At 41.4% G+C, this 24,398-nt stretch overlaps 1 protein-coding gene across 5 annotated transcripts in view; it reads left to right on the top strand.

Annotated features, from left to right (window-relative positions):
- Nucleotides 1-24,398, top strand: part of PPP2R2C (protein phosphatase 2 regulatory subunit Bgamma) — a 280,747-nt gene that overhangs the window by 184,383 nt on the left and 71,966 nt on the right. For all 5 annotated transcript variants that reach the window (XM_045018596.1, XM_045018598.1, XM_045018600.1 and 2 more), the window contains 2 exons: nucleotides 18,684-18,781; nucleotides 20,431-20,596. In XM_045018596.1, the coding sequence (XP_044874531.1) occupies nucleotides 18,684-18,781; nucleotides 20,431-20,596 (264 nt within the window). The remainder of the gene's footprint in view (nucleotides 1-18,683; nucleotides 18,782-20,430; nucleotides 20,597-24,398) is intronic.

Below are 24,398 nucleotides of genomic sequence, written 5' to 3'. Positions count from 1 at the left end.
AAGAGACTTTTGGTCATGACTGCTACCTTCAAACAGCAAACTGATGCCAGTTGCACTCTCTCATGTAATGCCTATCACATCTTCTAGTTGCTTCACCATACTTACCAGCATTACCTCTGTCTGACCTGGACTGAACCTCACCCTCACTGCAGTCCCCAGAAGACACTGTCATCCATGTCCCATTATAAATATCCTGCATTGTGAAGATCGAACACTACAACTTTCTACTAAGATCAACTACTGAGGGGAAAAAACATTTATACTCCAGTCTTGTTTTCATAATAGTGAAGTTTATTGTATTGTACTAATATGGTATTGTAATGTATATATTTTCCATTAATTCCAGGGAATAATGATAAATATATTTAATTCATCGATTGATGGAATTCTCATCGATATAATTCTCAATGGCAGATTTGTTAAATGTTGATGATTGATATGATGCCTTTAACTACGGAATGACTTGTACATCTGCCATCATTCTCGTATATATGTATTAATGTTAATGCATTAATTTTTTATTTCAATAAGAAAATAATAAAATGTAATAACAATTAAGGCTCTGATTCTACAAACACTCAAGGACATATGTAACCCATGTGAATAATTTCCTGGCTTCAACGGGAAATGTTTTCAGGATTCTCCTCTGCCCTAAAATTTAAAAAAAATAAATACATCTTCAACTTGACTCTGATTCATGACTTTAGTGGATCTGTTTTGTTTGCCATGAATTCTAATAATACTCTTTTGTACATGCATTTTATAAATAAATTGTCATTAAAATTATATTTAATCTTATTTTTGTGCAAATCAGATGTATTTTTTTGCCTATTTTTCATTGTTAAATCAGTTTCTCTCTCTTTTTAAGGCAATTTCCAACAAATCCCTTAGATGAACAATATGCTCATTTACAGAGATTATAATTGATTTTTGGCCCTGTTTTTAATACTTTGCACTGTAAACGGCATCCCAGTGGATAATAATCATTATACAGATGTTTGAGAGCTCCTTCCTGCAGAGTATGATAATTGAAGTCTATAAAGTGTCATGAAACTGCACATTGTTTCTAATTAGTACAAAGTAGTACCTCTTATGTTCAGCATCATTTTACTGGCCCTCTTGTCTTCATTATTTTACCAGCTGGCTTCCAGATCATGTTAGTTATTCAAGAGACATGCAGAAAAATGTGAGATTTTCAGTGTGGTTTGTAATGTCTTGTTTTCCTTTACTAAATGTGTTTTGGTGGTGAATCCGTGTAACTGTCAGGTTCCAACTCACCAGGCACTGTGGCATACTTCAAAGTGACCTTTGTGTAAACTCAGTGTTAGTATAATACATTTCTTTTTCATCTGATGGGCTTCTACTATAATGTTTCTCATTCATCTGCTCTCTGAAAAAAAATGACTTTTTAAGGAACTCCCTGGAGTAGGATTTTTATGACAGAGCAATCCCCAGCTGGAAATGTGGTGCACCTGGAACCAGCAGGAGGATGAGTTTCAAACAATGAGCAGGTGAAAATGTGCTGTCCATTGGAATCAGCTTAGATCTCTGTGCAAATTAAATAGGAGGATCCCAGTTGAATTGACTGCTTCAGCTTCACCATGTGAACCATATACAGTTAGGACCTCAGACTTTGGCCTATTTCTCAGAGCCAGACTGTGCCCCCAAAATCTTACCTCTTCCACACTGCATGGGCAGATCAGCACAGCAGTGTGTTCCTACCTTCCAGAGCTCTTCAGGGATTGAGAGACCTGCCCTTGTGGAGGGATTTGGAAGTAGGCAGGCTGGTGGAGGACTGCGGGGCCTGCATGGTCTTCAGTGCAAATACCAGAGGCAAGTGACCTGAAGAAGAACTCTGTGTAAACTCGAAAGCTTGACTCTGTTGCCAACAGAAGTTGGTCCAATAAAAGATATTACCTCACCCACCTTGTCTCTCTCAAATCCTGGCACCAACATGGCTACAACAACACTGTACAGAGGAAAGTAAATGTGTTAGTTTCTAAGGTGCCACAAGTACTCCTGTTCTTTTTTCTAAAGGCAGATAGTCTCCCTGCAGGGAGCCTGAAGACAGATATGGGCTGACTTTGAGAAAGAGAGAACATGTATTTTCCTACCCTGGCCTTTGTGTGAGTCGCAGTGCAGTGTATTCAGTTTAGCCCAATGTGTTGATTTACTTATCCCTCTGCTTACACCTGACAAGGATTTCTCATTGATTCTCTAAGGGCAGGATTACCTCCCTGGGGCAGTTAAAATGAAAGAGCTTCTGCCTTCCTAGGACAATGGAAGCAGCTACAGTTTTCTCTGTTGGGGAGGTTACTACCTTAATGAAGAAGGAGGCTTATTCTAAACCAGTGATTCTCTTTTTAGAGATTCCAGAGTCAGCTTTTTAAAAAAATGGATAAATGTGTTTCAGTAGTTCTGATGGTGCTATATCATATTATTGGTTTTAAGTGATTGTTATAAAGAGGGAGGGTAGTCTTGTGGCTAAAAGGATTTAGGAAATCTGGGTTCAATTCCTGCCTCTGCTGCAAAATTCCGGTGTGATTTTGAGCAAATAATCTCTGTGTACCACAGTTCCCTGTCTATATATCATTTCTTCCATCATTTTTCTGTCTTGTCTCTTTTGAGTCACGGACTATCTATCACTGTGTTTGTACAATAGAATCCGGGGGGTGGGGGATGTAGAATTCTAGATCAACTGTAATGCAAATAGTGAGTCCCTCCCCTCACTGGTTCAGTGGGGAGTTGCGTTTAAAAATCAGTGACCTATGGGATGAGAAGAGGGCAAGATGATCCTTGAAGGTGCAACCTCCAGTGAAGGAGAAACCCTCCTTCTTCTCACCTGCATTGGCTGCCAGCCCCTTTCCTTTACGTTCTGGGTTTGGGATACAATCCAAACATCAGGCACATACCAACCAGATATCAGAAATTTAGGTTTGCATTGTGATATAACGGAGTTAGTGCTCAAACTAGTTACTAGCATTGTAGTATTTTGGACCACTCAAGCTACCATATTGCAACAACGCTACTCTGTACTGTGGGGAATGCAGTAGTCATTATGGGCCAAGTTTTTTAAAACCCAGTATTGATTGCAGGTCAAATCATCGAGGATGCATAAAAGAGCACTTGTACATCTAACTACCTGATTGCACATACAGATCAGGAGTTAGTTGTATAAATGTTATTGGTGTGGCTTGCAATTATGTGTGCCTGCAACTGATTGCAGCCCTCAGAAGCAGCTCTCCGAGCACATAGCTCCAGTATTTATGGACCTGGGGATGGTGCAGATTCCCAGGACCTGCAGGTTTGGGAGGCCATCACCATGACCCTAGAAACCCCTCCGACCTGAAGAGATGTTTCTCAGAAAATTCTCTGAGGTGATTCTCAGGCAGGTTTTTCTATAGGAAACAGAGATCTGGACAATTTGCATTTCCCGACTCTTTTGCTTTTAACTTTCCATCCTTAATGTTGCAGTACTGGAGCTTTTTTGCATTTAATTTCTTTTCTAGTATTGTTAGTATTTAAATGATGTGAGGCTCTGAAATTCACATCTCCTAACTGAATGTGATAGGGAACAAATGAGTTCCCACCTTTGCTGCTGCTATTGTTTGGCTGGAAACAGTCTTCTGCAAGGCTGAGTTAACATGGCAGTAGCATAACTGTATGCTGCTAGATTCTAGTGCAAGGGTGGGCAAACTTTTTGGCCTGAGGGCCACATCTGGGTCTGGAAATTGTATGGCAGGCCATGAATGCTCACAAAATTGGGTGTTGGGATATGCGGGAGGGGGTGAGGACTCCGGCTGGGGGTGCGGGCTCTGGGGCCGGGCCAGAAATGAAGAGTTCAGGGTGTGAGAGGGGGCTCCAGGCTGGGGCAGAGGGTTGGGGTGCAGGGGGGGAGAGGGGAGGGCTCCAGCTGGGGTGCAGGCTCTGCGGTGGGGCTGGGGATGAAGCATTAGGGGTGCAGGAGGTTGCTCCGGGCTGGGACAGAGGGATTCGGAGGCCGGGAGGGGGATAAGGGCTGGAGCAGGGGGTTGGGGCATGGGAGGGGGTCAGAGGTGCCAGCTCCAGGCGGCGCTTACCTCAAGCAGCTCCCAGAAGCAGTGGCATGTCCCCTCTCCGGCTCCTATGTGGAGGTGCAGTCAGGCAGCTCTGCATGCTGCCCTGTCTGCAGGCACCGCCCCTGCAGCTCCCGTTGGTCAAGAACCACATCCAGTGGGAGCTTGGGGCTGCCCCTATGTGTAGGAGCTGAAGTGGGGACATGCTGCTGCTTCTAGGAGCCGCACGGAGCAGGGCAAATCTCTGATACCACTCCCCGGCTGGAGCACTGGAGCAGGGCATACCCCTGACCCCGCTGGCCGGTGGAAGCTCGAGGACTGGATTAAAATGTCTGGAGGGCCGGATGTGGCCCACAGGCCATAGTTTGCCCACCCCTCTTCTAGTGCAAGAGTCCAGGTGAAATCACAACCTGCCCCACCAGCCAACAATGCTGCTGTGGTTTTAGACTGTGTCCTGCATTGTACTGTTCGCATTTACATTGTGTTCTGATTTAGTAACACTAGATGACTGCTGTCCCTTGGGACTAATACAAAATGTGATGTGTATTTCTGAGGCTATATACAGTTTTTGACATTCCATTACAAAACACAAACACAGGCTAGGATTGATGCATTGTATTTGAATTAGCATGTTCTTTGAATTGTTATTTATCACTAATTAAAGCAACGTAATGTATTCAGATACAACGAGCCAGGTTCATCATTTGCTTTGTACCTGGTACAGGGCTCAATCCACCAAGGTGCTGAGCATCTACCCTGGATGCAGAAAAGCACTTAAGCAGATGCTTAACATTAAGCATGAGTGGTTCCTTCAAGGTCAGTTGGGTGACTTACATACTAAAAGTTAAGCAAAAGCTTAAGCAGTTTGTTGGATTAGCTCACAGTGCTCTGCGCACCTTGTAGGATTGAGCTCCTACACTAGTGTGAAATGGATGTAAGTCACCACCAAATTATTGTTTTTGTGCTGGATGCACTTATTGGCACTTTGTTTACATTTGTGTAAATCACTACATGGCATTGGCAATGATGTATCAGGCCAATGCATCAATTCTATAAACAGCCTGCCTGTGTTTGGTAATGACACTTTGAAAAACACAAGCACTGTTCATTGTCATATCAGCGTATTTACTGAAACAGACTTCCTTGCCTCTTGGTATTCTACTGATATTCATGCCCTCTTATGAGATCCTCAGGTCATATTACATAAACTGGATCAACATGAAGGCAGTTTGATTTAAGCAATGGGAGTTAGTTATCTTTATTTATTTATATATATTGCTTTTGTTTTTAATTTTCTCAAAACAGCTAACCACACCACCTAGATTATTCTGAAAGATCACAACTATTGATTTCAGAAGCTCTTAAGGAAGGATGTAATGTTTTGTGATGTGTAGGATGCTCATCAAAGCAGTATCAGGCACTCCCCAAAGTCCAGCAGCCATATAATCTTGTGACAGACCCAGAGGCAAATTCAGAGCTGTCAGCTCAACTGCCTTTGGAGCTTGCCAAGCAAACAGATGCTAACACTAGATGAGTATCTAACACAGCTTGGCATCAAGCTCCTGTGACAGCCAACAAGCCCCATGTTATGACCTTAGCTGCTGACCCGCTGCTGGAAATCACAGAGGAGAAAATAGGGAAGGATGAATAGTTCTAATTGTTATTTAAAATAAAAAAATTGATTGCCAGTTTATTTATCTGGAAGCCTGGGATATATGTGGGGAGGGAGGGGAAGGAATATACACCATTTTATATGATAATTTATTTTAAATTAAATTTTAAAAAAAATAATAAAATGGCATCTGAAGGTTATATGCAGATAGCTCTCTAAGATGAATATTTGATTAAAAAAACAACTCATCAAATACTTATTGCTGTTTGCAATAGCCAGTATTCCACTTTCTATTTCACAAAGAACAAAAATGTGCTTTTTACTTGGACCAGAAAATTAGTAATGACATGTACATTTTGACTGCCTTTCCCCTACTATTTATCTTCCATGGTACTTACCTTCATGTGCTTGGATGTGTAGAGATGAAAGGATGGTAAAAGAATACTTCAGATTCTGTTCATGTTCCTGCTAATCATGCTGGGCCAGGTCCAGTGCTCATTGAAGTAAGGGACCATCTTTCCATTAGTTTCAATGGGTTTTGGATCAGGCCACTCAGTTAACTCAGCTTGCATTTTGTTTTTAGATAATAGGGATAAAATACAGCTGGTTTTGGCCACTTCACCTCTTCTAAATACAGGGTCTGGTTCTTATCTCACTTATACCAGTGTAAATCATGAGCAAATCCATTGTTTTAAAACTGTTGAGAGTTTGGAATCAGGCCTAGGAGTGTTTGGGAGCCTCCTCAAAATGTGAGCGGCGTGATGGGGTGGAATAAGGTTTGTTCGTGAAATGAGGAAAAATTGCACACACTCTGCGCTAGAAACTAAAAATTTGCTAAGCCGTTGATGTTTGTGCATAAAGTAAGTGTTCTGAACAAAGGCTCCAGTGTTCAGTCTCATGTACAATATAGCTAATCCTCTCCCTTTTACATGGCTCCATCAGGACTGAAGGCCGCAGAAATGCATTGTTTCTGCTGTGCTTGTAGAACAGGCTAGAGCAAACCCACACAATTGTACTCCCCATCTTCTTCACGCTGAGGAAGAAAACTCCAGCTAGAGTCCCCACAGCAGAGCAGAGTGGGAAATTTGGCAAACTAGGGCTGTGTCCAGTTGGTCAATGCACAGCTATGATCCACATGGCTCACGTTCAGTACAGCAGACTGTGTCTGATGCTTCTCCCGTCACCACTCCATATTGAGCAGGTGCTGCTCAGTTGCCCTGGCTCTTTCATTTTGGGGCTTACGATCCTATTTCCCAGATCCACCCAAATAAGTACCACCCATTTGCGTGGGCTGTTTGCCCTTTTTCTGCACAGGGCCTGTCATGTTACTAATGTGCCCTGTTCGTTGGGGGTCCCAATTCAGCAAAACATTCGAACATGATCTTGAACTGAAATCAATGAGGCTTAAACATATGCTTAATGTAAAGCACGCACTTAAATGCTTTTATGAACAGAGCTGGTTTGCTGAGCCATGGTCTATACTGTTTGTCTTTCAGTGTTTGTATAATCGAGACTCAGTGTGTAGCCTTGCACAAGTCACTTGACCTATTCATTTTCCCCATGTGTTACATGGAAATAGTAACACAGGGTGTTGGGAGGATTAATGCAGTATTGTCTGTATAAAAAAAACCAAAAAATCTTGAACATGAAAACTGGTTAGTGCTAAATACGATTATTTTGTGTTACTTGTAATACCAATGTGCCTGTCTGAAATGTTTGCTTCCCCTGTGCCCCAGCTCTTAATTGCTCAGTTTAAAAACATTTTTTTTAAGTTCAGAACTAGCTGACAGTAAAATCCTGTTAATGTTTATGTTTATTAAATAGGAAATATCCATGCTGAACATTGTTTGATACAGGATTGTAAATTTTAGATGACTTTTCAGTGCTCCTTGTATATATTTTAAATGGAAGAGTTCCCTTTAAGGTCCTAATAATCTTTTTCTTTTTATGTTTGAATTGCAATAGCCCCTTTTCGCAAAATTGATGCTTGCTGGACACAGACCGTCACTGTATTTGTTTTATGTTAGCGAAAAAGAAAACAATAAGACTAGTCTATACTGAAAGACGGATTTTAATAAATTAAGTCCTTTCAGGTTTGGGCATTTGTTTGCTCAGAAGTGAGAGGGTATCTGCTAGGGCTTTCCATGATCCCATTCAGGCATTGTTGCCTAGCATTTTTTAACACTTGGCAGCACCACTTCTAATCTTTCTGTTACTGGCTGCCAGGCTGTGTGGCTCCTCAGTGTGAAATTAATAGGGAGGGATTGAAAGCTCACAGCACAGGCAAGGTTTATCCAATGAGCATCAGTTTATACCCAGTGCAGGAAGCCGTAAATACATGATGTGATGCCCATGGTAAGTTTTGCCTTCTTGCACCTTATGGTTACTTGGTAATGGGAAAGGACTGACACGGTTTTGAAATTTCCATAGCATTTGAGCAGGGTGTTTTAAGCCTGTTGTTGAATCCTGATCTTTCACAATTAAAAGTGGTCTTTTTGCCAGCAAACACTGAGAAATAAATGTCCAGCTGTATTTTTCATACATCAGCAAGGAATAATTTGCTTAGCGTATGTTGTACAATATTTATTATATAGACCTTTTTGTGTATGTTCAGTACCGATATTTCTGTTGATAGTTTCGGAGTAAAATATTTATGAAACTTAGAAATTGTATTTCTGGTCTTAAAGGTTAAATATCTAGACTAACCATCTAATAACATTACTGAACAGTTTAAAATCACCTGAGATGAAGGGCTTAGCAAATCAGCGAATCTATTTCCTTCAGTGATAATGAAGTAGTTCAGGGGTTCTCAAACTTCATTGCACTGTGACCCCTTTCTGACAACAAAAATTACTATGTGACCCCAGGAGGGGGACCGAAGCTGGAACCCACCCTGGGCAGGGCTTGGGCGGGCAAAACCCAAGGGCTTCAGCCCCGGGGGGGCACCTGTAACCTGATCCCTGCCACCCACGGCTGACACCCTTGGGGTTTCGGCTTCAGCCAAGGGTGGTGGGAGTCCAGCCCTGGGCCCCAGCAAGTATAACATCAGCCACGTTGGGGTCCGGACCCACAGTTTGAGAGCTGCTGAAGTAGTTAATGAAAAAGGTGAAGGAAAAGGGAATGTAGCACATTCTTTACCAATCCAGGGAGTATTTCATACGCAAAGGTCGGAGTTTCATAGAGTCAAGTAATAAAGAGCTCCTGGGCTCAGTAGGACCAATAGTTAAGAGTTATCCATGCAGGGATCTCAAGGTGCTTTAAAAATTAACAAATTAAGCCTTAAAAAACCCTGCTCAGCTAAGGAAACTATTTCATAGGTGAGGAAACAGAGGCACTTACGGCAAACATTTTAAGAAGTGGCCACTAATTTTGGGCATCTGAACTTTTGGATATTCAACTTGAAACAATAGTGGCCTGAACCTGCACTGTTAAAGTTAGTTGGAGCTTTTCCCTTAACTTCAATGGGCACAGGATCAAGCCTCTTCAGTTTCATTTTTAGAGGTTTGGGGTCCCCACAACTCTCAGTATTACAGACATAGGTGGGTGCTCAGCACCTCTGAAATCAGGCCATTGGTGTTTTAAACTGGACATGAAAATCAATGCCACTTTAACAAATATAGTCCGTAAGAACTTGTTTTCACATCGGAAGCCTTTCCCAGTGCTCAGAATAGAATCCAGATCTCCTGACTAGTAGGCCTGTGCGTTAGCTGAAAGACCATCTTCCCCCATTGACTTTGCTCCAAGAGTTGTTGTCCTAGTTGCTTCATTCTATCTGTCAAATAGTCCCTACATTACTGGTTAGTTTGTAGATTTTTAATTTATTAAATGTTGTAAATATTCTTTAAAAAAATCACAACGCAAAGAGAGAACTATTGTTAAGTTATTGGTTTTGCACAGTAAATCAGGTAGGGACAATTTGTTTTTAAAAACCTAATAACTGTGGCCATTAATGACAGCCTTTAACCCCCTGTTTAGGATAGGATCCCTATTTGGGTGAGCACATGAGCATTTGTTTAAGTGTTGTCTGGTATAGACATGGGATTAAGCACGCACTGAAGTGTTTTCCTGTACTGGCCTTGGACACCTGATTACGTGTTTGTGCAGCTGGTAGCAGGGTTGAGTCGAATGAGCAGCACCCAGCATACACTAGTCCAAGCTGCGTCATGGCTTGAAATCTTATAGTGTTCTTCACTCTGGGCAAGCTCAGCCGCTCTTCTCCCAGCTCCCTGCTAATCAGGTGGGAGCTGGCATTGCTCCTGCTGAGCGGCTGCAAAGTGCATAGTGCAACTAAAGCCCCAATTGGGATTGTATGCCGTGTAGCTGCAGCCGTGTTGCTCCAATAAAAGATATTACCTCACCCACCTTATTTCCCCAGTTAGGATTGTGAGGGAAAGAGCAGCCCTGCTCAGTGCTGGTGGACAGGACAGGCAAAGGCTAAAGTTCACAGTATTCTCCATACCTTTCCACAGCAGCAGCCTTACTTTTCCAGGGTGCTGTTCAGCATTTAAGGCCACATCAGGAGTTTGTTACATTTAGAAAACAAAGAACCATTTAGACCCAGAAACCATGTTGTCCTTGGATGAGAAAAAATGCTGGATGGGACTGAATTAGGCTGTTTAGATTTTGCCATGAATACATTTGCTCATGCTAGCAATGGAGCCAGTCACAATGTTAGTTAGGAACACAACCGCATCAAAGGGAGTGGATGCATTGATTCTTACTTAATGTGGATTCCATCCTCTTGTTGGTTGATGATCCTGTTTCACCAATCCCTGAAACACTTAGGGTCATAGAATGCTACTGGTATTTGCATGACAGTAGCACCTAGAGGCCCCAACTGAGATTGGGCCCTGTTGTGTTATGCACTGTACAAACACAATAAAAGACCGTCTCTGCCCCGAAGAACTTACACTCCTAAGCACAAGACTGACAGGGATTTGGAGGGAAAGCAGAGGCATGGAGAGGTGAAGTGACTTCCTCAATGGTGAGGTGGGAACACAGTCCAGATCTCCTGGGTCCCATGTACTCCCTGTCTACTAGAGTACACAGCCACAACAGTTTCAAGGGGGGAAATTCTGCCATTGTTAAAGAATAACCATTCAGTTATTTAAAAAAATGAAGATTCCCTTTGGCTTCAAACATTTGTTTTTTAAAATGATCTTTTCTAGTTTCTCAGAAACTTTTTTGAACTTTTAGTGAAAAACAGAAAAAAGTAGCAAATTTTTCTTTTTGCAAAAAAAGTTTTCCATTTTCTGATCATCTTTAATTTTCCCATAATGCATTTCATTGTGACATTCAGTTTATACAAGAACTTGTGTGATATTTTGTCTGGTCTGCCTCTTGTCTACTTTTATGTCCCTCTGTTTTGTATCTCCGTCTGCGTAGTGAGCTTCTTTGTTACATTTTCAAATTATGCTTACTCAGGGACTTGTATATCAGTGTGAAAGAGGATTGCCTGCAGCCATGACAGGTTGTGGCATGATCTTATTAGATCTCACAAGCCAAGTTTACACCAGGTCAGTATTTGGATCAAAGACATCCCAGGAGCTCCTTGCTGCTACAGAAAATGAAGTTGGTGATTCTGTAGATGACACTCTTGCCCTCTGAGTCAGCACTGAATCAATGCCTCAGCATATTGTTAGGGACGCTGTGATGCTGAAAGTGCTGTCTTTTGGATGAGGCATGAGTCAGAGGTATCCTGACTTGTTCTGATAAATACAGATCCCACTGCATTTTTTGTAACAGTAGTGACGTTAATTCCAGTATTCTGGCCCACTCCAAATCCAGTAATTGACCATCCAGATTTCCCCTGCAATGTCAACTGGATATAATATTTATTTCCATTCTCTTCCCTAAACTGTTGCATGATATTGGGGTTTGCTCTTAAAAAAGCTGCCACGATTCATCCAAGAGGTTGCATTTTCAGAGTGGGAGAAGTGATTCTGAAATGTACCTTACTTGCCTTATGTTCTGAGGAACAATTAAAATTTGAAAATGTTTCAGTGTTACCATAGAGATGGAAAATATCCTGAGGTTTTGAGTCAAAGTTACGGGGAGTTTGTTTGACAAAAGGTAAGAGCTGAGTAAAAATGAGTAAGGCCTTTAGGATTTGGCCCATAGGATGTATGATATGGGGATAACAATATTCATCTAAGGTATAATAATCAAAATATTATGGAAGTACATGATGTGTAGGTTCATATTGTACATAAACTAAATATTTTGACCTATGTCTTTTCTGTATTACTTAAATCAAGAAACTGGAAAAGTTGCGAAGCCAAACCAGCCCTAAAGAGAGAGACTGGACAGTAAATTATGAGTGTGGATAAAAGGCCAATGTGATTTTGATCTGCATGTGCAGAGACTCCGTCATAGAACACTGAGGTTATAGTCACCCCACGACTGATCTAGTGAGACTGTTCCTGGAACGCTGCAATTATTTCTGCCTACATGAATATTGGAAAGGTACTAACAAACCTCAGGGAGCACAGAGAAGAGCAATGCAATGAGAGATCTGTCTGACACTGATTTAAGAAAAACATTGAAAGAACTGAATATGTATAACTAAGTAGCAGCTGTGGGGTAACAGCAGAATGGACTACAAGTTTTGAAAGGGAGTAAACACCAAAGTTGGAGAGGGATTAGTTAGAGAGGTGCAAAAGGGCATATATAACTAGTAGTAATGGGATGAATTTAAGAAATGGATACTTTAGCCTGAATCAGGAAAAACTTCTGACTGGGATTAGTCTGTAGCATAATCTCCCAAGGAGGAGTTCCTATTCACGTGACCATGTACAATTAGACTGAAGAAAGCACTAGATAATATGCAGTATTGGTTGAAACAATCCTGCTTTGGCAAGCCATGGAGTAGATGACCAAATATGGCTTTTCATCTCTAGTTTAGATTATTCTGTGCAGATTTAATTTAAAAACAACAGTATTTTGAACCAAAGTACCATTGTTGTTTTTTAATCAAGTGAGGATGTTCAGCACTGCCGCTTCAAAATATTTCTTCATGTGCCAGTTCATATATATTTTACAAAGCTGAGCTGGGGTTTACAGTCTGGCCAGCAGCATTTGCCCATTGGCTATTGAGGCCACAGTCACTGTTCCCTACTTGGTGAATTCTCTCTGTGTCTGATCCTGGTGTGTTAGAGGAAAGCTTGGCACTGCCAAGTGTGATATGAAAGATATGTATTTGAAGAAGGATGCGGGGGGCTGTTTATCGGAACCATCTATTTTAGCTCACTGTACATGTAGGGACACCTCCTGGCTGGTATTTGACCAGCCTGGCCAGGTTTTTTTTTATGGATTTGCCAGTTTCCAAAAAAATAATTTAATCTGCCGTCATTTTTTTTTTAAGGTGGATCTAAAAATTTGCATTAGTATCACAATACACTGGCATATCTAATGTTAAATGTTTCTGTGTCCAGCTAACAATGCGGCAGTGTTCCTACTTCCACAGTTTAAGTGATAATAGATCAAAACTGTTGAAAATACAGCAACTGTCTGCCCACCAACACACAAGCGCACCACATGTGTGTGAGAGAGTTTGAGTCATGTGAGAGTGAGGAGATGTGTAATGTTATCAATCTTATCTGTACGTGTTATCTCTCTAGATACTATACATGGATATTGGGGGGGTGCGCTGTGGAGTTGCTTTGTAGTTGGAGGTTGGGGATGTGGGTGGGGTGGATGCCGGGGGTTTTTGCATTTCAAACGTGTTACCCCTATGTACGTGCGAGTGAATCAACTTTTCCAGCATGGAACATTTACATATTCTGAAGGGGGAATCTGGCACTTAGCCACACTGTGCACTGCAGTAATAGTTCTCCAGTGTAGGAGTCCACGAAGGATGTTACCGGAGTATCTGGAGTTCCCAAAGTACTGATGGATGTGCTGGGGAATGTTCCAAGAGGAATTATCTGGAAGGCTTTTCTAATTGATCCTACTCCCTCCCTTGCAAAAGAGCCAAGCTGCCTAATCTTTATGAAAGAGCATGACTGATGTTTACCTGCTGGACAGATATATTGCATAGGGAGTGTTTTTGGTGTAGCGATCATCTTCATCTCTTATTTACTGGATCAATAAAGGTAATTATCTAATAGAGGCCTAATTTTTTATTAACATGCTCAATAGAATACAATGAAGAAGTATTTCCTCTGCTGTTTACCAGAACATCTTAATTGTCTTAAATATATTTAGAATTTCTAGTTCAGAATTACCATCATAGTATTACTAGGGGGAAAGGCATTAACTAAAGCACCTGCGAGATTCAGAGGCCACGTTTGTGCTATGGGCTCTACAGCGGCATAGTTACGGCACCTGTTACTACACTGCTGTAAGTAACCCCATAGTGTAGACCCCAACTATAGCGATCAGAGGGGGGATTTCTGTCACTGTAGGAAATACACCACCCCGAGCAAAGTTGCTAGGTCAACGGAAGCACTTTCCATTGACCTAGCTGCATCTACAGTGGAGGTTAGGTCGGCAGAGCTATGGCACTTGGGGAGGTGGATTTTTACACTCCTCACTATGTCAGCCTAAGTTTTAAGTGTAGATCAGGCCTGAGTTTTACCCCCAAATGCCATCATTAGCGATGGTACTTCATGGACACTTGTTGCTAATTTTTTTTAAACTGCTACAGTTTTAAACCTTTGCTCCAGAAATTGACACCTAACCTATGCACAGTATTATAATCATACCAACATGTCATTGTCTCCTGATCCAATCTTGATTGACGTTAGCAGAAAGACTCCCATTGATTTCAATGGGCATTGGCTCAGGCCCTGAGCATATTGTAATGTGTTATTGTGAGATTCTCTATATCATGCAAACAATTCAAGGAAATACTCTATGAATGAGCCATTAGCAAGTGCACTAAACTATATGGTTGAATCTTCCTGCAATTAGTTCAGTCCTTTTAATTTAATTCAGTCCTTTCTCAGGACCAGTGCCCAGAATGAGTTACTGTTACTCAGTTGTTACTCGGGGGATCAGTGATTGGCCCATCCTAAAAAAGCCTCTTATTTTTATTTTTTGTCCATCTCTTTCTCTCTCTCTCCCAAAGTGTGTTTCATTGTCATGTTTTACTCAGCGCACTTAAGCCAGGGGTCCCCATCTTGAGACTGCTCCACTCTTGATTTCAACAAGAGTTCTGTCTACGTGGTGGGGCTAGGATGAGGTCCCACATGGATGAGCACATGCATATATCATCTTACCAATAAAAGGCTGCTGCTGTTAAAGTCAGTAGGAATTTCACAGGGTCAGAAAATAATTAATAAATATCTCTTTACGAAAGAGGATGTTACACACCAAAAGACCTGGTCAGGAAACTTCCAAAAAAAATAATAATTGACAAGCAAATGAAAAGTAAATCCTTTAGCAGGAATAAATTTTACCCCAAAACCTCACACCCCACAGCTTGGGTAGTGCACCCTCTCTCCCTATGCTGCAGTCAGACCCTTGCTTTTAGGACAGTCACTAACAAAGGGCCTGATCCGAAGCCCATTGAAGTCCACATAAAAGTCAAATGCCATAGGCTTTCACGGGCTTTGGATTGGGCCCAAATACAGTAGGTCCTAATGCTCTGTTACGTTAAAGTTCAGATCAGCAGGCAAAATTCAAGTATCAGGTAAACCCAACATTTACATCCCCACATCATCATTTATAATTTGCATCAACATTTTTATTAGCTGGGGCAAAAAACAGAGTTTGTCATCCTGGATGCAGAGGAAATCCCGTGTGTCCCAATATATGCTCATAGAATCATAGAATATCAGGGTTGGAAGGGACCTCAGGAGGTCATCTAGTCCAACCCCCTGCTCAAAGCAGGACCAATCCCCGGACAGATATTTACCCCAGTTCCCTAAATGGTCCCCTCAAGGATTGAACTCACAATCCTGGGTTTAGCAGGCCCATGCTCAAACCACTGAGCTATCCCTCCCCCCAAAACTCACAATCCTGGGTTTAGCAGGCCCATGCTCAAACCACTGAGCTATCTCTCCCCACAGTGCTGAAAGTGGTCAGACAAAAGTGGCTGTGTGGTTGGGAAGGATAGTTTATCATTGTCTACAGAAATGAAAGTGACATCACATTTGCCTGTCCCCAGCCCCTATCAATTCTGCCCCCTTCTCTGTTCTGCCCTCCCAATCCCCACATAAATTCATTCTGACCCCACCCCCTCAGCCTCACTTCTGTTCCTTTTCGAATTCTTCACCCCCTCCTCTCCGAGGCCCGTGGGGGAGGCTCTTGCAGGGTCCCCTCCCACCTTACAGACTGGACGGGTAGCTTCAGGGATTCTTCATCCCTCTCACCTCTTCCCAGGGGGTTTCCGGAGGGGAAGAGCAGCAAAGGAGTTGATATGTTGCTCACAGAAGAGGGTGGGGAGGAGGAATTGGAGCCGCTCTGATCTGTTGGGCTCTTGTTGCTCTCCGTCCCCTCCCGTGAGAACAGCTTTGGGCTCCTGAGGTGTGGAGGGGGAGAGCTCTGCCTGTCCTGGAGCAGACTGGATGGCTGCTATGGCCCAGGAGGTAAGCGAATGCACTCAGTGACCTGGCTTGAATCATACAAGATTAGGGTTGGAAGAGAGCTCAGGAGGTCATCTAGTCCAACCCCCTGCTCAAAGCAGGACCAACCCCAACTAAATCATCCCAGCCAGGGCTTTGTCAAGCCTGACCTTAAAGACCTGTAAGGATGGAAATTCGACTACCTGCCTAGGTAACCCATTCCAGTGCTTCACCACCCTCCTAGTGAAATAGTTTTTCCTAATATCCAACGTAGACCTCCCCCACTGCAACTTGAGACCATTGCTCCCTGTTCTGTCATCTTCCGCCACTGAGAACAGCCTAGCTCCATCCTCTTTGGAACCTCCCTTCAGGTAGTTGAAGGCTGCTATCAAATCCCCCCTCACTCTTCTCTTCTGCAGACTAAATATGCCCAGTTCCCTCAGCCTCTCCTAAGTCATGTGTTCCAGCCCCCTAATCATTTTCATTGCCTTCTGCTGGACTCTCTCCAATTTGTCCACATCCTTTCTGTAGTGGGGGATCCAAAACTGAACGCAGTACTCCAGATGTGGCCTCACCAGTGCTGAATAGAGAGGAATAATCACTTCCTTCGATCTGTTGGCAGTGCTCCTACTAATGCAGCCCAATATGCCGTTAGCCTTCTTGGCAATGAGGGCACACTGTTGACTCATAAGGGCACACTGTTGACTCATGTACAACTTGAGTTGTACATATTTTGTTTCCTGGGTCTACAACCTATTGCAGCCTGGCGCACTTTCAGAACTGTGCAGAGGACATAACGCGTCCAACAGAAGCAGTGGATTCTGCTGAGCCCTTTCATTTCCCAGACAGATTCTTAAATTGAAAATGTTCCAGCATTGGCAGCATTTTGCCCATAGTTTTAGGAAGCACATTAGGCACACTTAGAGTTCTGCACGTCTTGGCCTAGGGATATTTTTCCTACACACATGCCCATATTAACAGAATACAATTAATTCCCTGCCCTTTCGTCTCCTCCCAGGATTAGTGAGTAGCCACACATTTTATACAACTTAAGATAAGTGACACACTTGTGGTCCCATCCTGAAGTCTATGAAATACTAGCACCTACATACACCCACTCAAGCTGAAAAATCATAATAGAGCCTATCATATATCTTGTTTTCAAAAATCCTATATTTAAGGGTTTATTTTTAAATAAACTTTCTGTTTCTCAGTAATAGGACAAGGTTTTCTTTTTACATTAGTAATTGTATACCTCCCCCTAGCTTTTTGATAGCTCACAGGGAAAGCTACTGGCAATAGAAGCTTTCTGAGATTTGGGGCTGGATTAGTAAAAGAATAATAGGAACAGGTACTTTTAATTCATAAAGTACCTGTTCTTTATTTATTTATAAATGGAACTTCTACTTCTCATTTAGATACTTTTGAATTTTAGTGACTATGTTTAGGGCCAGTTTTGCAAAAGAGCTGGTTACATATCCTGGTTAGGCACCTAAAGGGTGTCCAGATTTTCAATAGGGCTCAGCTGCCACTAACTCCCACTGTTCTCAATGTGAGCTGATGGATGCTGAGCTGATTTGAAAATCTGGCTACTCTTCTAGGTGCCTAAATGGGAGTATTGAGCACTTCTTAAAAATCTGTCCCATATCACTGAAGGTTGATAATTATAGTAAGCCAAAACATGTTTATGTGGGTAATATCCTATACGTTTGACTATAACTCGGTATCCCTAATTTATCATCACACTGGACATTTTAATTTAAATTATGCTAATAGTGAGGATTAACTGCAGATTATGATTCTAACATTTATTTTCATGCAAGTGAAATAATTTGTTCTTCCTGCCTTCTAGCTCTTTTTCTCCCCTTTCATTTCAACTCTATAGTGTTCGGTAAAATAGGCTGGCCTGCAGTTTTGATGACATTCACGTCACCTCAAAAAATTGTTCTTGGGGTTCTATATTTAAAAACAAACAAAAACTGGTGTGTTAGAAATTTCTCATGATATGTTTTTATGATGTTGAAATGATCTGCCAAAAACTCTGCCCTGGAACAGACCATGTTTTGTAGTGCATAGCGTGCAAAGCACCTAAGGAGACTCAGTCTTGCATTCGTGCCTCTGTGGAGGGACTAGGCATTTGCACTCCTTGCATATCAGGACAGGGGGATTCCTGTGCTTCCAAGAGTGCTAAACGCCTCATAGAGGGTGAGGAATATAATTTGTGACAAAGCTGAGTCTGTAGCAAGAAACTCTCTGTGCTATGTCTGTGCTCTTCTTGGTGCATATAACCCCTCTACTCTCAAAACGCAGGCAGTGCCTGAAATCATGATCTCGCCTCTAGAAGTCTTCAGTTGTTTTAGTTGCCAGATTTTAATGGCAGGGCAAACTTTTAAAAGGGTAGCTTGCTATTGCATTCCTCTGTATATCTTTTGAGTCCCTAATTTCCTGTATTTTTATGGAGCCCTTGACATTTCTAATGGTTTGCCTTTTCTCACTTTTTCCTTCCAGCTGATATTATTTCTACAGTTGAGTTCAATCACACTGGAGAACTACTGGCTACTGGGGACAAGGGAGGTCGGGTTGTTATATTCCAAAGGGAACCTGAGGTATGTTTGTTACTGCTTCCCGTCGTAATTGCTCGCTAAGCTTTTTTTTACACTGCTGAGATCTAATCGATTTTTGAATGCTATCAGGGGTAACAAAAACTGAATGTTACCTATTTTGAGAGGGGTGGGAGGTCAGTGTCACTCCATGGAGCATTCTGTTAATTGCTCTGTTGTGGAGATCGCTGATCTTGGCTGAGAAAACAGGGGGTGAAATCCTGGCCCTGTGAAGTCAAGGGCAAACCTCCATTGACTTCAGTGGAGCCAAAATGTCATCACCCAAGGTGTTTTGCCATAAGGATTGTGTGACAAAGGGGCCTCAGAAAAGAGTCTTGTTCAAAGCGTGTTATCCTTTCAGCCTGTAATATTTAGGTTCAATTAGGTGAATAAAAGAAGATAAGAGTCTTAATTCAGAATTTCCCTGCTATTCCTAGTTGCTATGCAAGGCCAACAATTGGAAGCACAGAACTTCTAAGTTAAGGAAAAGCTGTTTTTGTTTTTTGTTTCTTGTTTAGTCTGAAATTCATAGCTAAGGTTCCACAAACAAGCTTAGCTCTGCATTTAGTAGCAATCACACCACAAAGCTATATGTTATTACATCCCTCCTATGATATCTTTCGCTCTTCCTTTTCAAATTCTGCTCACCTTCCCTTGTATCATAACTATGGAATAAGTAATGTCATACCCTGCCTGGTTTTGTTTTGGAGAATGCTGTACACTGTCATCTCAGCCAGTATTTGGCCAGTGAAGGGGGTTAGCCAGAAGACTTGGTTATATATGGATACTTCAGTCTCAGATGCACACTGAGGGGGGAATCAGTCAGGTATAGCAGTCTATGTACTCTGTAGAGACAGGATGGTTTGGACAGATTAGTATTTGTGATATCCTTGGTGGCTTATTAGGTAGATAGTGAAAGCTGGCTGGTGAATCTTGGCCTGATTCTCACCTATTTACACCCACTTTAGAGTCCCTTTACACTGCCAGAGAGTGTTCATGAGAATCAGACCTTCTATGTTGCGGATAGACTGTGAAAGTGTTGTGACTGTTGTGTAGTGGGGACCTGTGAGGGGAGAGGACAGGTCTTTCTTTGGTTTGTACATGAATGATGAGAAGTAAGGAGTGTACAGCAGGTTGATAAAAGAAGGATGGATTGGAGGAGGGTCTGTAGCTCCTCTTTGGAAGAATGTAGTTTGTACATTAGTATGGGGAGTATGGATATTATCCTGAGGCATGTAGAAATGTAATGGAGATAAGTTATGGGGTGTGGCTAACCATTTCCAGGAATGCGGGGAATGATCAGAGTTAAGGCTGCTTGTGAAAATTAAATTCTGAATTCCCAGATTGTCACATGCCATTTTTTAATAACCACAACATTTTAATAAGATTTTTCCTGAAGTAATTCCATTTTTGCATTCCTAATGATCTCAACAAAGGCTTTTGTCTGGGTATTGAACACCATTTAATGCCCACGGAAAAACAAATTTTATTTGTCATAGTAAAGCAATCTGTCAACAGCATGTTTTAAATTTAAAACAAAATATTTCCTAGCATTGTTATATTTATGATGACTACTGGTTTACCTCAGTCAGCTCAGAAGCTGGAGATAAAATACTGACATCAGACACATTTTTGTTTCTCCGTGTTCTTCACAGAGTAAAAATGAGCCTTACAATCAGGGGGAGTACAATGTTTACAGCACGTTCCAGAGCCATGAGCCTGAATTTGATTATTTGAAGAGTTTGGAGATAGAGGAAAAAATAAACAAGATCAAGTGGCTACCACAACAGAATGCAGCCCACTCCCTTCTGTCAACAAATGGTAAGATAGAAGAACCAATACAAGAAGTATCAACATTCTGCTCTGGCCCATTCCAACCCTGCTAGTCTCTCTTGCCCACTATTTCCCAATCTCATTTAAAATTAAATTTGCATTTCAATAGTTTCCAGTTTCAGAGTCTACTAAGAAAAATTGTTACATGGATTTTGATATTTACTATCTTTAAGTTTTATTCACATTCACAGACGAGGTTTCCTATCTGAATGTTCATAAGGCATTTAGGGATGGAGAACGGTGAAATTTTTCGGTGACCAAACAGAAAAATCATTTGTTCAGCTCCACTTAGGGAGCCATCTACTTTTGTTAATAATATGCAGTTCTGTTTGGAAAAGCAACTATGTGAAAATGGGACCTTCTTACTCAATAACTATGCTTTGTATGTGTATGCAGAACTATATCTGCTGACTTAAGTAAAAAATAATAGGGTTTTTAATACTTTTTATTCCTGTTAGCCCTTCAGAACCAATTCAGCTGAGAGAGAGATGGATTAATTACATTTCCTTCTAATGTATTATCAACAGAATTGTTTACTAAGTTCCAAACAGTTACACTTGGGTTTGCAAAATAGAGAGCTACTGATACTGATCCTTCTTTGCAGAATACTTAGAAATCTTCAGATGAAAAGTGGACTACAAGAGCTAAGTAAGGGTTTGTAAAGGTGTCGCTGTGGGAATAATTTGAAAGCATACAGTTGCACAAGTGTCACTGAGGAGATAATTTGACTTCTAGGACCTTTATTACTGTTGATGATGCATGACATGGGTAAAAGCCAACTTGATTCTCAGATGCCAGGTTGACAGCGCTCTGATATAAAAAAATGTTTTACTTGTAAAACTGAGCAAATTTAGAAATCACTGACAGATAATAAACATGGAACACCATAATGCCATCTTACACAATTGCTTTTCAGAACAGAACTGCTCTTTAAGGCAAGGTCATTATTTCTAGTCAAGATTTACAACAATAAAACAGTATTCACAGATTAGAACATTAATGTCTAATATTGATCAGTGTTTCTCAGTCTTCTTGCCTTGGAACTGGGTTTTTAATACATAAACTTTTGGGAGGCACCCTGACATAATACACAATTCTTGGTATTATATTAATTATTAAGGGTCAATGGGAGCTGCATTGATGCATCCAAAAGCAGAATATACCTAGCGTGACCGGATAGCAAGTGTGAAGAATTGGGACCCTTTTTTTTTTCTTTTTTTTCAGGGAAGTATAATTGTGTCTATAATAATACACTAATATTGGGATGGTCCTAATTATATCAGGACATCTGGTCACCCTAAATGTGTCACATCTCCTTATGCATATGGAATGGTTTTACTATCTGTTTTCCTTTTGGCAGCTGACATGAAGCAGATTTTTAAAAGCTAGCTACAGTGAGGGCTAAATTTATCATTCACAAAAGAAACATGGCATCTGAGAGTTCATTTCTGTACCTCTCCCTAGTCTCAAATATCTTCCCTAATTCAAACAAGTTTAACAAAAGAATCTTATTTTAATATAGGCAGAAGTTGATTCTCTGTTTTGGAAAGCAAACCCTGTTACTTCCATTCTAAAGTATGTTTTTAGAAACCTCAGAAAATACATGGGGCTCAGTCCTAGGCTCTGCTGAGTTTAAACTTAGCACAAACTCTAAGTCACCTTCCTGCTTCCCTGATTGTGGGCTTGCTGGTGGGTTTGAAATGAGCTGTCTCAGGGCTGCCCTAAATTACCCTGGTTGCAGCCAGACACAGCCAGCCAAAGATTCGGCAAAATATTATGTGCTCTGCTCTGCCCCTTCCCAGCTGTGGCACAACCCTGACATGCCTTCTGTGCAGAGGAGAGTGGGGAAAGTACAGGTGGCATAGACCTGAACATGCTGGCTTTGGACACTCAAAGATTCCTCTGTGTTGGGGGAATCCTTCGCTGCCCCTTGAGGGCAGTTTCTCATTGCTTGGCACTGGCGTCATTGAGGACTGAGCCCGTGGTATATGTAGAAGGATGGTTTAGTTGGTAGGGCAGCAGCCTAGAATTCAGGAGACCTAGCTTCAGTTCCCTACTCTGCCACTCCCGTGTGACTTTGGCCATGTAATTCCCTACCTCATAGAAGTGTTGTGAAGATACATTCTGAGGTGTTCAGGAACTTCAGAAGTGGGGGACATGTAAATACTTTAGATCAGCAGCAACTGGTTCTTGTTCAGACATTTTTTTCTGAATCCAGTACTTGGATGCAAAATTAGAATAAGGCAGCTCTAGAAAATTATGTTTAGAATCTAAAGCACGGTTGTGGTCAGAAAAATGAGTGTGTAAAAATAGCATTTAATTATGCAGCAGATCTTCTCCCACAGAGCAAATTCTACCCACAGATACAGATGTGTAGCTCCCACTGAATTAAATGGAAGACACACCCATGGATCTGAGGTCTGAATTTGGCCCCACATGTCTTCACATCATATTTGCTTCTAAGAGAAACCAGTTTTCAGTACAGCAAACTGTGCAGGGGCTACACAGCTATGGGAGAGGGAGTTGGATTTTTTCCAGTTCACACATCACCAGCAAAATTTGTCAGTTAAGTTCTGATTGCAGCATCTTTATTAATGGAGACAGAAGGACCACACTGTGACTTTCAGTCCCAGCTTGGGCTAGCAGTGCTTGCAGTCAGCAAAATTAAAGTTTGACTTGTAAACTGAGCTAATTAGATATTATAATAACAAATCATTGTGATTCGTTGGTAATTCTTTGCACTACCGAGGCTGGTTTCTGACTGAGTTACATCAGATAGCTCAGAATTTAGCCTATACAAAGCCTTTCATCTGAGGATTTCAAATTGCTTTCCAGACACTAATTAATTTAAACTTCACAACCCTACTGAGACTGAATGAATATGGAACCTCACAGTGCCATTTCTGCAGTCCCTTTTCAAAACATGTTGACACTTTGAATATTTAAGGATGTTGTGAGTCCAGAGGGCATACACACAGAGAAGACAATCAGCAAATATGATCCATTTAACCATTAAACAATCAAGTTTTCCTGCAAACATTGATGTGCTAATCAATAGAGGTCAAATCCTACCATGAAAGAGATGCATCTAATGTTGTTTCTTCTTATGGTGTGCATTGGCTTTAATAGTGAAAAGTGAAAGTTGGATCATTGCATTTTTAAAAACTTATGAATACCATAGTAGTTAGGAATTTTCATTGAACTGTACACACTTCATAATAAATCTGACTACAAGTCACAAAGAAAACCAACTTGCCAAAGGAAACACAAAGTGGTGTAATTGTAACATATATTTGATGTTAGCTAAGTACAGCTGCTCAAATATAGGTTGTATAACTAAAGTCATAGACTGTAATGGTTCAGTGTTAGGATTTTTGTTGCATGAGGGTTAGTGGGTGAATACAAACTTTTACATAAGCTACATCATAGCTATAATGCACTTTGTTTTCTTTTCTGGGAGAGGTAGGTCAATTAGTTTTAAAACAAAAGAATGTCAAAGTTAAACACACTACAGAAATGAAATGTGACCACTTTTTATCCTATCAAATTGTATTCTTTCTAGGGTCTGTGTGGAACAAAGCTGCAGTCTACATGAGTGGGCCGTGCCCTTTAATGTCTGTCCTGTTTATTTTACCTCTTTTTAATGCTGCCATACTTGTCCTGGCAAATTTTGTCATGCCAGCAGTACTCTTTGTAGGGGTGTAATGAAGTTGGGCACTGCAACAGACACTATTACTATTAGATCACACACATAGGAAGCTCAGATCAGAGCCCTGATCCCTCAGCTTCA

The sequence above is a fragment of the Mauremys mutica genome, chromosome 5 (assembly GCF_020497125.1).
Source record: "Mauremys mutica isolate MM-2020 ecotype Southern chromosome 5, ASM2049712v1, whole genome shotgun sequence".
Lineage (NCBI taxonomy): Eukaryota > Metazoa > Chordata > Testudines > Geoemydidae > Mauremys > Mauremys mutica.
This window is presented reverse-complemented; position numbering and strand designations above follow the sequence as displayed.